The sequence below is a fragment of the Narcine bancroftii genome, chromosome 9, assembly GCF_036971445.1.
Source record: "Narcine bancroftii isolate sNarBan1 chromosome 9, sNarBan1.hap1, whole genome shotgun sequence".
Lineage (NCBI taxonomy): Eukaryota > Metazoa > Chordata > Chondrichthyes > Torpediniformes > Narcinidae > Narcine > Narcine bancroftii.
Window position 1 is genome coordinate 78,893,440 of NC_091477.1, and position 15,348 is coordinate 78,908,787.

A 15,348-nucleotide genomic window follows, 5' to 3' on the forward strand; every position below is an offset into this window, starting at 1 on the left:
TGACGCAAAATAAGCTACTCCCTTTTACAATAGACAACCTTGCCTTTAGAAAATGGGAAAAAAAAGGGATTAAAAGAATAGAAAATTGTTTTTCAGGAAGTAGATTCTTATCCTTTGAACAAATGAGAGATAAGTACAATATAACGGGAGATACAGCGCTGGCATATTACCAACTGAGATCCTACTTGAAAGATAAATTAGGAAGCAACTTGAGTTTACCAGAGGGAAGTAACCTTGAATATGTGATTACAGATACAATGTTAATCAAAAGATTTATAAAAAATATGTATATTAAACTGCAAGAAAAGGAAAATGAGGAAACAAATGGTAAAACTAAACAAAAATGGGAACAAGATTTAAACATAAAGATAAAAAAGGAAACATGGGAGAAGTTATGCTCTGGAACGATGAGAAATACAATAAATACGAGGCTGCGTATGATACAATATAATTGGTTACACAGACTATACATTACACCGCAAAAGTTAAATAAATGGGACCCAACAGTATCTGATAGATGTTTTCGATGTAAAAAAGAAAGGGGAACAACAATTCATGCAATCTGGACATGTGAGAGAGTAGAAAAATTTTGGGATGATCTCAATCAGATATTAAATAAAATAACAGAAAACAATATACCAAAGAATCCAGAGATCTTTCTCCTAAGTAACATAAAAAATAAAGAATTTGGAATTGACTTGGAGGATGCACAAAAAAGATTTGTTAAGATAGCCCTAGCTGTAGCAAAAAAATGTATTATGTCAACCTGGAAATTGGAAGATAATTTGAAAATACAACAATGGTATATAGAAATGAATAAATGTATTCCATTAGAAAAAATAACATATAGTTTAAGAAATAATATTGAAATATTCGAACAAGTATGGGAGCCTTACATTAAATACAATAGCGAAAACCTACCGGGAACAAACATTACCTAAGTTGATGGAAGAAGAAGAGAAGAAAAAAATGGACTCAGTAGAATTTCTGGTGTATTTTTGTTGAATGACAACATTGTCTAACTGAATTAATGCAACCTAGATTGTATAACTAAAATGGATGAGAGGGGGGAGGGATGGGGGGGAGGCTTGGGAGGAGGGAGGGGGGAGGGAGAAAAAGTCACTGTAAATGTGTGGAAAAGAAAAAGTGTATATCATGGCTATTGTGATTTATGGTGTGAAAAATAAAAAATTAAAAAAAAAAAAAAAAAAAAAAGGAGCACGGCCTCCCGGGCAGGACCTCGGGCTCACTGGCGTTCCCTCCCCTTCTCTCCTGTCTCCTTCCCTCCCTCCCTCCTCAGCACACCGGAGTTCCTGATGCTGACTCCGAACCTTCCCCTCGGCCTACTACTGCACATGCACTCCGGACTCCCCGGTGTGCACGTGCAGTAAATCTAGGGAAGGATTTACAGTTGGGACTCGGGCGTCAGGCACTCTGATGACCAGGGAGACAGGAGCCGCCGATTTGCTCGTGAGGGGACATGTTGGGATAGGCAGTAGTGGTTGGGAGGTCTCGGTGATCAGCGGCCAGCATTTTTTTCATGAGAACTAAACATAATTTTAATGCTTAAAAATCCTTCCCTAGTTGATTGATGTTGTTTAAACATCGATACAATTGATTTGCTGTTGCTACAGGGCTGTAATATGACCAGTTATCAAAATAAAACATTTATCCGACATAGACGCGGTCCCAACCATTTTGGATAATCGGAGTTTTACTGTATGTTAAAAGGTATCAGTTGGTATGAATCATTTAGATTTTCAAAAGACTTTGTTTTTGAGGAAGATGGAACTCTTGTTGGTTCTTAGTTCACTAGGTTTAAAGTTTAAGATGATGAAAGGGAAAACATGGTATGTCAAGTGGAGTTTCATGTAAATTCCAGAAAAGTTACATTTTTTTTGTTTAATGGTATGGAGAAAAAGTTGGATGTAATTGATACTTGAGATTTGAAACAATGGAAGAGTTTACTCTGTTTTAGTGGATATATTTGAGTATGGGAGTTTAACTGTAGTTTGTCTGAGAGGGGAAAATAAACGAGGTATATTATGATGGAGTATGCATTGGAATTTAAAAATAATTTTTCTCTTCTCCAGTTTTATCAAGTTAGTGAGTCATGGTGCACTGTTTCCTTGAGTTAAACAAGAAATAGAACCAAAATGTTAGTTACTGTTTAGTTCCTCTGGATGCTGGGTGACCTTCTAAATTTCTCCATCACTTTTGTGGATTGCACTGTTTCCATGAACTCCTTTTGACTGATCCATAAGTATAAATCAAATGCAGATTATCAGATTTTTCTGTGTAATATGATCTTGTATTGATCACATTAAGAAAGAGAGAAGCTTCATGCCAATAGTTCATGTAAACTGGTGGTGGCAAGGGTGCAAGGTAGTTTAATCGAGACTCCCTGACTAGAAAATACGATTATGTGAAGCCCATGGCAGTAATATTGGCTTCTTGTGTAAATTCATGCTTCATCTTTGTCTACAACCTATTATTTAATCACTCTTGCTGTAAAATATTTATTTTATCCAGAATTTCTGTAATGGTCTTGCAGGTTCTGAACTGAACACCACTGTGATAAATGAAAATGATCCTGTTGATGAAGTTCAAGGATTCCTTTTTGGCAAGCTGAAGTAAGAATTTGCAGAGGAAGGCTGGCTGTGAGATATTGCGACTTAAAACATATATGAGCATCAATAACTTCCAATTCCCTGAACTTGACCATCTCATTTTCACTCTGGACATCCAATTTCTTTTCACCTCCATTCCCCATACCAAAGATCTCAAAGGCCTTGGTTTCTTTCTCAACAACACATCCAACCAGTCCTCCTCCATCACCACCCTCCTTTGCCTTGGAGAACTTGTTCTTGCCTTTAATAACTTACTGTTTGGCATCCCACTTTCTCCAAGTCAAAGGGGTCGCGGTGGTTACCTTCATAGTCTCAGCTGTGCCTGGATTTGTGGAGCATTCCGTACTACAAGTCAACACAGCCAAAGCTCCCCAACTCTTCCTCCACTACATTGACGACTACATTGGTGCTTCCTCATGCACCCGTGATGAGCTCTTCATCTTTATCTCTTTTGCTGCTAACTTTTATCTGATCTCAGATTCACTTGGTCCATCTCTGACAACACTCCCCCCTCTCTCTCTCTCTCTCTCTCTCTCTCTCTCTCGCTCTCTCTCTCTCTCTCTCTCTCTCTCTCTCTCTCTCTCTCTCGCTCTCTCTCTCTCTCTCCATTACGGGAGATAAATTTTCTACAAATCCACCAACTCCCTCAATTACCTTGACTACACTCTTTACACTCTGTCCCCTGTAAAGATTCTATTTTTCTCAATTTCTCCATTTCTGTCTCATCTGCTCCCAGGATAAGGTCTTTCATTGCAGATCATCCAAGATGTCCACCTTCTTGAAAATTATGCGGCTTTCCTTTTACCACCATCACTTCAGCCCTTACCTGCATCTCCTCCACTTCTTGCACATCTACCCTGGCCCTCTCTGCCCCAAGACTCAACAAGAACAGAATTCCTCTTGACCTTACCTACCACCCCACTAGCCTCTTCATCGAACATATCCTCCCTAATTGCCTAAAACATGATCCCACCACTAGATACATCTTCCCTTCTCTGCCTTCTGCAGTGACTACTCCCTTAGTAACTCCCTCGTCCACTCATCCCTTGATACCTACCCCTGTGACTTCAGGAAGTGCCACAGTTGTGCCCACACCTCCTTTCTGACCATCATTTGAGACACGCAGCAATTTTTCCAAGTGAATCAACACCACTTGCGAATCTGCGGGGCTCATCAACTAAATCAGGTGCTCCCATTGTGGCCTTCTTTACATTGGAGAGACTGGACACAGATGGGAGATTGCTTCTCTGAACAGCTTTTGTCCGGCTACAGTCGTGACTGGGATCTTCCAGTGGCCAACCATTGCAGTTTTGCACCCCACTTCCACTCCGACATATCTGACGATGGCCACGCACAAATTGGAGGAGCAACACCTCATATTCTGTCTTGGCACTCTCCAACCAGCTGACATTAACATCGACTTCTCCAGTTTCCATTAGGCCATTTCCCTGTCTCCCTCTTCCCCATCCCTCTGTCTCCTCTCCACTCTCTTCCCTCTCCATTCATGGAGCTATCGTCTCACCCTATCTCTTCTCAGCTTTTTTCTCTTGTGCCCTCCCTCCCATATCCAACTATGAACTCTTGCCTGTGCCCCTCCGCCTGCATTCCTCATCATTTTATTCAGGTGTTTGCTTGCATGTAACTTATAGCTTGATGAAGGGCTTTGGCCCGAATCGTTGTTTATGTATTTTTATCTTTGCTACATAAAAAATGCTGCATGACTTGGTGTTTAAAAAAAAAGATGAATGTTTATTGGAACAAGTTTTAGTTAACTTTTATAGACATAAATCACATTTTGTGTACATTTAAGTTTTAGAACTTTTACTTTAATGCCCTTTGGTGTGATATATCTTAGTTCAGGATGGTATATTGAAGGAATAAGAATCATCTGCATTCTAAAGGTTAAGATGCGATCACAGCAGATAAATGCAATGAGAACAAAGATTGCAAAATATTTCCACAAGGTATACATTAAAAGCAGCATGCTCCTGATTAACTTTATAAATGTGACTAGATCAATATCTGGTTATGATCAGACTGAAAGTATAAAACAGAGATCAATGATACCTTTGATCTAAAACTGTTTAAACCTTGGGAATACTGTTCATAGAATGGTGAATCAAGTTCTCAAATAAAGAATGAAAATTATATTTATTTACTTTCATAAGTTGCAAAGAATGTTCCAAGAATTTGTGGAACTGCCTTCTGAAGTCAAAATTAATGTAAATTATAAGTAAAACACAAAAATCTGTGGACACCATGGTTGAAGTAAAATGCTGGAGCAACTCAGCAGTTCAAACAATGTAAAGGTAAAAAAAATACATAACTGATGTTTTGGTCTTGAGCTCTTCATCAAGGTATGGAAAAATGTTGGCGGATGTCCGAGCAAAAGAGTAAGGGGGAGGAGGTGTGGTTGCAAAGGGAGGAGGTGATAGGTGGAGAAGGATGGGAGGGGACAGCAGCGATCAAGGGGAGGAGGGATGGCTGGGGGAAGGGAAATGGGGAGGAGGAAGAAGAGAGCAGGTTAGCAGTAACCAGAAAAGTTGATGCTAATGCCATCTGGCTGGATCTTGGTGGGATAGTACATAAGGCCGTGGACAAAATGCGTGTATAGGAGTGTGATACAGAACTGAAATGGTTGGCTACTGGGAGGTCTCTGTCAGTATCCCCCCCCAAGATCACCTGCAAGTTGAAGGAACAACACCTGATTTTCCATCTAGTCACTCTCTAACCAGATATCATTAACATCGACTTTCCCGGTTTCTGCTAACCTGCTCTCCTCTTCTCTCTCCCTCCTCCCCTCCCCCTTTCCAGTTCTACTCCCACTCTTCCCCCTCACTTCCCCTCGCCATCCCTCCTTCCCTTGATCGCTGCTGTCCCCACCCTTCTTTCTCCACCTATTACCTCCTGGCTTTGCGACCACACCTCCCCACCTTACTCTTTTGCTTGGACGCCTGCTGACATTTTCCCATACCTTGATGAAGGGCTCAAGCCCAAAACGTTGGTTATGTATTTTTACCATTGCTATATAAATGACACTTTTTGACCTGTTGAGTTTCTCCAGCATTGTGTGTTTTTAATGTAAATTATATTTGAATCGATGAGTGGATTAGGGTCTGAATTAAACTCAGCATAGTATTTCCAATTATTTTGCTTGTATTTTACAAATTGGGTATATGCAGTCTTTTAAAAATATTCTGTATTTAACTCTGTTTCCTATCTCTTGAGGAGTAGGAGTTAAGATGTTTATGGTAAAATCATAGCAAAGTATTGTATTCTATTTGGATTCACTTGTGCTAAGTAATGAAACCATAATGTTGATGGATAGCAGATAAAAATGAAAGTTTGATCACAATTAGCTTTGATAATGAAGGCTATTTGGAATAGATTATAGAATATTACAGTGCAGGTCCTTCAGCCCACAATGTTGTACCAACCTACAGAGCCCTCCGTAATATTTGGGACAGACACTATTTATTTCTTTTCCCCTGTTTTTCCCATAGTTTTAAATTTGTAATCAATTTACATGTACAGTAATTAAAGTGCACATTCCAGAATTTATTCGAGGTTATTTGTATACATTTTGGTTTGACCATGTCGAGATTACAGCACTTTTTATACATAGTCCTCCCATTTCAGGGCGCCATAATGTTTGGGACATTTGGCTTCACAGTGTTTGTGATTACTCAGGGATGTTTAATTACTTCATTGGTGCAGGAATGAGAAAGCTAGGGTGCTTCTAAGCTTTTGGTCACCTTTGGAGTCTGCAGTTGCCATTTTTCAACACGAGGACCTGAAAAAGAAAGTCAAAAGAAGCCATTATGAGGCTTCTTTGACAAGAATAAAGCAGTAAGAGACATCACACAAACCTTAGGATTATCAAAATCAACAGTTTGGAACATCAATAAGAAGAAAGAGTGTACTGGTGAGTTCAGTAATTGCAAAGGGACTGGTACTCCAAGCGAAACCACACTACTAACGACAGAAGAATTCATAATGAAGAAAAATCCCCAATCATACAGGACAACTCTGATTATCTGAAATAGTGGGACTGGGCCTATGTCAGATGAGCTTTTTTTTTCAGAGAACTGGTAATTTAAAAAAAAAAAGTCCAGTAGCAAAAACAAGTCACTTGTAACAGTGTTTAAGCAACAACAAACAACAAGGGAAGACTTTTTATGTATTAAAATAATGTTTAATTCTCATCAAAAAAATGCTGGCCATCACTGACACCTCTCCACCGATGCCCCACTTCTGCAGGGAACCCAAGGTTCCCACTCCTGCCCAGGAGCACACGGTCCACGCTCCTGCTGGGAACCCGAGGTCCCTAATCCTGTCGGGTCCCCAAAGTTCCCATTCCTACCTGCGAACCCAAGATCCGTGCTGCCGCTGGGCAGCTGAGAGTCCAAAGTCCGCACTGCCGCCGAGAGCCCGAGATCCCCGCTCCTGCCAGGAGCCCGACATCCCTACTGCCACCGGGAGTCCGAGGTCCCCGCTGCTGCCGGCAGCCCAATGTCCCTGGTCATTTTGGTTCAGAACAAAATTTGGATAAAGAGGATTTCTGATGTGTTTTGGACATGCTCAGTGCAAGATGCAAACACTAGATAGCAACAGAAAGGATGGCCAGATTATAGTTTGCCAAGATGCATTTAAAAGAGCTTGCAAAATTCTGGAAAAAAGTGAAACCAAAATAAACCTGTATCAGAGTGAAGGCAAGAGCAAAGTGTGGAGGCCCAAGATCCAAAGCGTACTACCTTTGCCATGGTTTGTATCTTGCAGAGTAGCTTCTGTACATCTATCTGTTCATGAAGTCTTCTGTGGACAGTAGTCTTTGACATATCATTGCCTGTCTCCTGAAGAGTGACCCTGTTTGGGGAATTTTCTCATTATGATGAGAATTCTTCTGTCATCAGCAATGGATTTCTTGGAATTCCAGTCCCTTTGCGATTACTGAGCTCACTAGTATGTTTTTTTAAATATACATACAAACTTTATTCAAGTTTGTACAATGAAGACGCTGTTTACATCTGGTACCGCACGGATGGCAGTCTCTTCAATCTGAGGCGCCTGCAAGCTCACACCAAGACACAAGAGAAACTTGTCCGTGATCTACTCTTTGCAGACGATGCCGCTTTAGTTGCCCATTCAGAGCCAGCTCTTCAGCGCTTGACGTCCTGCTTTGCGGAAACTGCCAAAATGTTTGGCCTGGAAGTCAGCCTGAAGAAAACTGAGGTCCTCCATCAGCCAGCTCCCCACCATGACTACCAGCCCCCCCACATCTCCATCGGGCACACAAAACTCAAAACGGTCAACCAGTTTACCTATCTCGGCTGCACCATTTCATCAGATGCAAGGATCGACAATGAGATAGACAACAGACTCGCCAAGGCAAATAGCGCCTTTGGAAGACTACACAAAAGAGTCTGGAAAAACAACCAACTGAAAAACCTCACAAAGATAAGCGTATACAGAGCCGTTGTCATACCCACACTCCTGTTCGGCTCCGAATCATGGGTCCTCTACCGGCATCACCTACGGCTCCTAGAACGCTTCCACCAGCGTTGTCTCTGCTCCATCCTCAACATCCATTGGAGCGCTTTCATCCCTAACGTCGAAGTACTCGAGATGGCAGAGGTCGACAGCATCGAGTCCACGCTGCTGAAGATCCAGCTGCGCTGGATGGGTCACGTCTCCAGAATGGAGGACCGTCGCCTTCCCAAGATCGTGTTATATGGCGAGCTCTCCACTGGCCACCGTGACAGAGGTGCACCAAAGAAAAGGTACAAGGACTGCCTAAAGAAATCTCTTGGTGCCTGCCACTTTGACCACCGCCAGTGGGCTGATATCGCCTCAAACCATGCATCTTGGCGCCTCACAGTTTGGCGGGCAGCAACCTCCTTTGAAGAAGACTACAGAGCCCACCTCACTGACAAAAGGCAAAGGAGGAAAAACCCAACACCCAACCCCAACCAACCAATTTTCCCCTGCAGCCGCTGCAACCGTGTCTGCCTGTCCCGCATCGGACTTGTCAGCCACAAACGAGCCTGCAGCTGACATGGACTTTTACCCCCTCCATAAATCTTCATCCGCGAAGCCAAGCCAAAGAACATACAAACTTTATTCAAGTACAACATTGCAAACACAGCTAAAACCAAAACCACCATAACATGTGGCAACAAAACTGTGAGAAGCAATAATTATGACCACCTCTCTATTACACATCAAATAAAAATACGATTTTTGTCATCAACCACACAGGTGATCCCCTGAGGGGGACACCAGTATGCTCTTTCATCTTAATGATGTCCCAAACTGTTGATTTTGGTAATACTAAGGTCTGGGTGATGTTTCTTATTGTTTTATTCTTGTTTTTCAGCCTTATAATGGCTTCTTTGACTTTCATTTATACAACTCTGGTCCTTGACGAAAAATGGCAACTACAAAGGTGATCAAAAGCTTAGAAGCAAGCGATCAAAAGCTTAGAAGCAAGCTTAGCTCTTTTATATCTGCATCAATAAAGAAATTAAACATCCCTGAGTAATCACAAACACCTGTGAAGTCAAATGTCCCAAACATTATGGTGCCCTGAAATGAGGGAACTATATCTAAAAAGTGCTGTAATTTCTACATGGTCAAACCAAAATGTATTCTAATAACCTTGAATAAAATCTGAAATTGCGTGCGAATTGTCTGATTACAAATTTAAAATTGTGGAGCCCGGGCAAATAAATGGAAAAAAAGTGTCTTTGTCTCAAACATTATGGAGGGCACTTGATGTGAACTAATCTACAATAGTCGAATGCTTCCCTACTTTGCATTTCAGGCATCCACCACTCTCTTTGGGGTGGAAATAAAACTTACTTCTGACATCTTCCCTAAACTTTCCTCCATTCATTCACCTTCAACAAATATTTTTTGGTGCTTGCTGTTGTCGACCCAGGATATAGGATAATCTTGAAGAATATGCCAATAGGTTATGAGCATTTTGATTGTGGTTATATTTCTTGTTGACAGACAGCTCTACCCTGAGATCAAGGAACATCTTAAGGAACTGAGGAAGCACCTGATTGAAAGTACAAATGAGATGGCTCCTCTTAAAGTCTGGCAGCTCCAAGGTAGGCTGAAAAGGAGTAATTGCACAATTTCAAGCTGTTAATTAGTTGGCAATACTTGCATTATTTAGAAAGAGAATGCTTATTTATGCACAAGAAAATAAACTCTTTGTGAATATAACTGAAAAAGGTAAACAGGAGTATGAAATGATTTATTCACTTTTATTGATCCCACTATTGTGGATTTTATTCTTACAATTGATCACTGTCTTCCTTGTCATTCAGAATGTAGTTCAAGACTCTCATGTACTCTTCCACTCCAGAGGTATCTTACTTTTATTGGTTCATAATTTACTTAATGTCCTCACCTTCTATTTATGGATTGGCTGTCAGGTAGAGCATAAGGGGTATTACAAGTGAGGAGTTCTGGTGCCAATGGGCATTAGATTTTCACAAGTCCTAAGATGTGTTTTCCAGCAGTGCAAAGATTTGTAACAAACTTGGAAAATTGTGTGAAATGAAAGCTGACTTTCATGGTGCACAATGTTTACAGAATTATACTGATTCTCTTATTGTTTAATTGATTCTGATTGTCAGAAGGTTCAGGGGAATACATATCAACAAACAAAATGATGCCATTTTGATGTCAAGAAAAACTAATCCTTTCTTAATTCTTATGCATCTTTTATTTTTTCATTTGAAACTCAACAAATATGTTGCAGAAAAGGGACATGAGTTGAACTGCCAGATAGATATAAAGATCCTTTTATTTCCTGAATTTTGTGGAACTTTTAAAAATACTGCATCCATTCTCAAGAGGCAATGCAAGAAATCCAAAGTACTTGTTGGTCTGGAAAGAGTTTCTGTCCAGTGCTAAGCAGGGGATATGCTCAACACAAAGCTCCATGACTATATTGTGATTATATGCTTTGCTATTTTAGTGACAACTTGGAGTATCTGTAGGTTTATAACTTGTTTCAAGTCAACGATTTAAAAAGAAAATCCTGCTTTTATAAATGTAAATTGGTTCAATTCACTCCTTTCCTTGCTTTGATGAATTTCTTGCTTTTGCTTCTGCATCAAACTGAAGCTGTCTCAAGTCAAAGTGAAGGGTGTACATCTTGGATGTAGGAACATTGGTTCAAATAAGAATCACCAAAAAGGAATTTAGATAAAATTCCATTCAAAATATGTACACTTCTTCAGTTTCTACCCAGAAATGTGCACAGGTTTTAAAGAGCATGTGCAGATGTCCCTAATAGTTTGTGATGAACGTGTTGTGGCATCCATCAACTTGTGCTGTAGATTGGTTTACATAATTATGCATTTAATTAGGATTGTGCTTGCTTGCTCCTATTCTTCCACTGCCAACTGCCCCTGAATGTCCTCTTTCACCCAGGTCACAAGAAATACCCTTTCTGGGTCAGCAGAAATATTTCTCAAAAATCAATGGTTGCTTGCAAAAGTTATAGCAAGATTCATAAAATAACATTGTCGATTTCCTGATGTAATCCCACACAGAAATTTGGTGTTCGTTTTAGTGTGCCAGTCTGCAAATTTGTTGCAAATTCTCATATTTGTCGATATTTAGCCATGCAAGGATGACTTTTTCAACCTGCTCTTTTATGGGCCAATCTCAAATTAATTAGTGCTCTTTTTTAATTCCGGAGAAGTGTCATCATCATCATGGTCCAACCTTTCGCGAGCGAAGATCAACACGGTGCCTTGTAGCTCTTCTGCCCTCACAGAACTTTTTGTAGTTGTTGTCACATTGTGATGTGCCGCTGTGAATCACGGATTTTTTGCGAGGCTCTCCCATGGTTGACACGGAATGACTGGGGATCTCACTTGATTACGTCTTTGTAGCGAAGACGTGGGTGGCCAACAGGGCGGGGAGCATCTGGTAGCCCACCGTAGAGGACACGTAGAGCTTTAAGCACCGTGTGCCGTGGTAAGGACTTGGAGGTGAGTGCTTGCCCAGGACAAACCCCTCCCTCTGGGTCCCACGCCACTGGACCTGGCGGAGTGTGAGGCATGGCAGCCAGAGTGACGCGGGATTTCCCCACAGTGGTCTGTTTCAAGACCAAGCTCGCTGGCCGTTGTCCTTGCGGATCCTTCGCCCACCGAGTTTGCTGCTGCAGACTACTAGGAAAACTGTTTCCCGTGCTCTGTCACAGCTGCCAGCTCCTGCTGCCAGACTGACATGTGCTATTTGCCCATAGCTGGGACTCTTTCCAGGTACAGCTGGGCGAGCCCGAGCCCGGGGATTTGAAGTCAGAGTTACCTTCTCCTAGCCTTTGCCTGAAGAGGCAAACACTGCAAGGCGGCAGGTGGTTTGAATTTAGAGTTTGCCGTCTCTTAGTCTTTGCCTAAAGAGGCTTCGTCCACAGGGAAGTAAGTGTATGTCTCAATAAATGCTGCAATGATGGGAGAAGGATGGAAGGGGGTGGATAAACTTAAAGAGAATGTTGCCCATAGAGCCATGTTTCTTTTTAAATGTAAAGGGGCCACGGGGATCCTGTGGGAGGATATGGACGCAACTGCAATTTGGAGAAGCCTGCTTAATGTGCGAAGACTTGACCCTCTTCTTCCAGTTCTTGTGCATTAATTGAATAACAAATGATGTGTCATCTCTCTTTGAATGTGGAGTTTGGGTAATTTACCATTTTGCAGCAAGCATTAGTTTTGACAAGAGATTAGCAACAGCCTGGAGTGATCCTGAAGCATAGATACTGAGAGTGATATGATCATGTCCCTAACCTCCACAGCCAAAGCAATTCGGGTACACTTGGGTTGTGTTTGTGGTCACAGATCTCTTTGAAGGCAAAAGAATCTCCTTAAATGCTGAATCTTTAAATGTCACATTTGCAGTATAAACCATGTATAAACTAACCTAGTTTTCTGTGAGAAATAAGAGTTATTTTCAGACCAGTGAGATTGAAAGTCTGACTGGAGCTGAATTTTCCTCTTGCTTTGTTGTTGAGTTTTACAATGAAGAAAGGTACAAGGACAATTGAAATTGTGTTGAAAATTAGGAATATAATTTTTGACAGGCAGACTATATGGTGGGAAATATATGCATATTTGCTGCACTGTGGATTAAATCCATGTTTTCCTGCAAAGCAACATTATTATTAAGTTTCAGAATTTCTCAGCTTTCTGCCTTGGTTGTAGCAAAGTTTTACCAAATTAATTATGAATTGAGAAAAGATTTCTCCTAAATAATTTAATTTAACATTCTCAAATGGTATTATGCTGGCGTGGGGATTAAAAAAAAACAAATGATATAATTGTCAGAACAGATTGGTTTTCCATATCAGGGTTTCAAAACAGAATGAATGCACAGGAGATGTTCTAATTATTGGCGTTGGTTAATTAAATTAATAGAGATTTCCCACAATGCAGTTGGAAGTGGTAGTGTTATCCAAACGGTGAAGAAAGCAGAACTCTATTGGCTCGGTTAACAAGAAAGTCTATAAAACACTGTGATTGTAGTTTAATCCACAAAAGTGCGAGAGAAACACAGCAGGATATACAGTGTTTATTTCGTGGCAAAGATACGTAACCAATGTTTTCAGGCCAAAGCCCTTTGTCAAGGTATGAGCTAAAAGCAGGTAGGCACCTGAATAAATGATTGGTGGTGGGGGGGTGGGGTGGGGTTGGAAGAATGCAGGTAGAGGAGCACAGGTCCAAAGGAAAGAGGTCATAGGTAGTTATGAGCAGGAGGCAGAAAATAAAAATGCTGGGAAGTGATGGGGGAGGGGGTAGCTCACTGAATGGAGAGGGAAGCGGGTGGGGAGCTGGAGGAAAGGAGACAGAGGATTGAGGAAAGAGAAAAGTCTGCATCCATTCTCATCAATGTAGAGCGGGCTACACTAGGCACACACAGGATGCAGTGGATGACCCCTCCAGATTCATGTGAAGTGTTGCTTTCTTTGGAAGGATTGTTTGGAGCCCCAGTGGTGATGAGGGAGGAGGTGTAGGCCAATTGTAGCATTTTTCTTAAAATTCATTACTCTGGATCAATGTTGCCAAAAAGGATAAGTGGATAGCCTGCTGACGAGCTTATTTGGACTGCTGATATATAATGTAGTGTTCTTGAATTTGAATGTTACAATTTGCATGTCTGATCTTATTTGCTTTAGAGTTGCAAAAGGAGAAAATGTCAATGCTGAAATTTACAGACTTTTACCCAAAAGATTATTTTTCTTTAAAATTTCCAACTATATTTGACAATCCTTTCAAGGTCTTTATGTGAAGAAGAATTGTATAATATGTATCCTAAATTCTTTGCTTATTGACTTAAAATTGGTGATACTTTGTGACTCAGACCTTTCAATTTGAAGTTTTTCAAATGTGTCATTTCTAGTCTTAATCATAACACCTCTCCCTCTCCTTCATCAAGCTGAGAATGGATTGCTTCGCAACCAGTCCAGCAGATGAACTCCTAACATATACACAGGAGTACAATGTAGAAGAGCACAGACATATTACAGTGAAAAGCAAGGGCGGCACAGGGTCATTATTGTGAGGTTCATACAAGAGCTTGCTAGTTGCATGAAAGAAACTGTCTGTAAATCTTTTGTTGCGGTATCTTGTACTCTTGAATGCTCTGCGCAATGAGAGGAGGGAGAAGAAAGCATGACTGGGGGTGGATGGCTGCTTTTTTAATGGGAAATGTTAATGATGATAGTGCGGTGTGTGTGATGTTCTGAACTACTATACTACCTTCTGTAGCTATTTCTGATCTTGGGTGGAGCAGCTCCCAAACAATACTGTGATGCACCTGGCTAGGATGCTTTTGATATGTGTATTCTCTATTCACTGTGATGAATTGCTTTCATATTCACCCATGTATTTATCTGAACAGACTTAAGCTTTCAAACTGCTGCTCGAATTTTGGCTGCACCCACAGATGATGCATTGATGGTTATGCGAGATTTAAGTCAGAATTTTCCAACCAAGGCCAGGTATCACATTTTACTTCTGTTCTTTGTTGTAAGGGATATTGATATAAAACATTTTATTTCTGTTTTTTCAAAAAATTGGGATTTGAGCATTTAGGGAAAATGTTGTAGGGTTGTACAGACCAGAAACTGGGGCATTGGCCTATCAATCTCATGCTCACCATGCCTATCTGAATTAATTTTATTTGCCTACATTAGATCCATATGAGTCCATGCCTTACCTATTCAAACACCTGTCCTTTAAATGTAAATGCATTCTACATATCAGTGGAGTCATGGAATCTTCAGAACGGTAATGGCCCATTGGCATAACTCATTCATGCTGAGCAGGTTGTCTATCTGAGCCAGGCATATTTGCCTCTGTTTGGCCAATATATTCTTTAACCCTTTCCTTTCTTATCCAAATATCTGTCTAAGTGTCTTTTTATATGTCTTTCTCTGGCAGTTTATCCTATACACCCACCACCCTTTTAAATCACCTTTAAGGCTCCTGCCTTTCACCTTGAATCTATGCCCTGTGATGTTTTTTTAAATTTTTGACAGCCCTTTCTACTGGAAAAAAGATTCTGACTAGGCCTTATAATTTTATATGCTTCTATTAGGGTAACCGTCAGCCTCCTTTACTTCAGGGAAAACAAACTTGATCTATCTACCGTATATGTCATTGTATAGGATGACACCAGGATTTCCACCTAAAAT

At 40.8% G+C, this 15,348-nt stretch overlaps 1 protein-coding gene across 2 annotated transcripts in view; it reads left to right on the forward strand.

Annotated features, from left to right (window-relative positions):
• uggt1 (UDP-glucose glycoprotein glucosyltransferase 1) overlaps positions 1-15,348 on the forward strand; it is a 149,312-nt gene that overhangs the window by 36,890 nt on the left and 97,074 nt on the right. For both annotated transcript variants that reach the window (XM_069896581.1, XM_069896582.1), the window contains exons 8-10: positions 2,555-2,633; positions 9,645-9,745; positions 14,553-14,652. In XM_069896581.1, the coding sequence (XP_069752682.1) occupies positions 2,555-2,633; positions 9,645-9,745; positions 14,553-14,652 (280 nt within the window). The remainder of the gene's footprint in view (positions 1-2,554; positions 2,634-9,644; positions 9,746-14,552; positions 14,653-15,348) is intronic.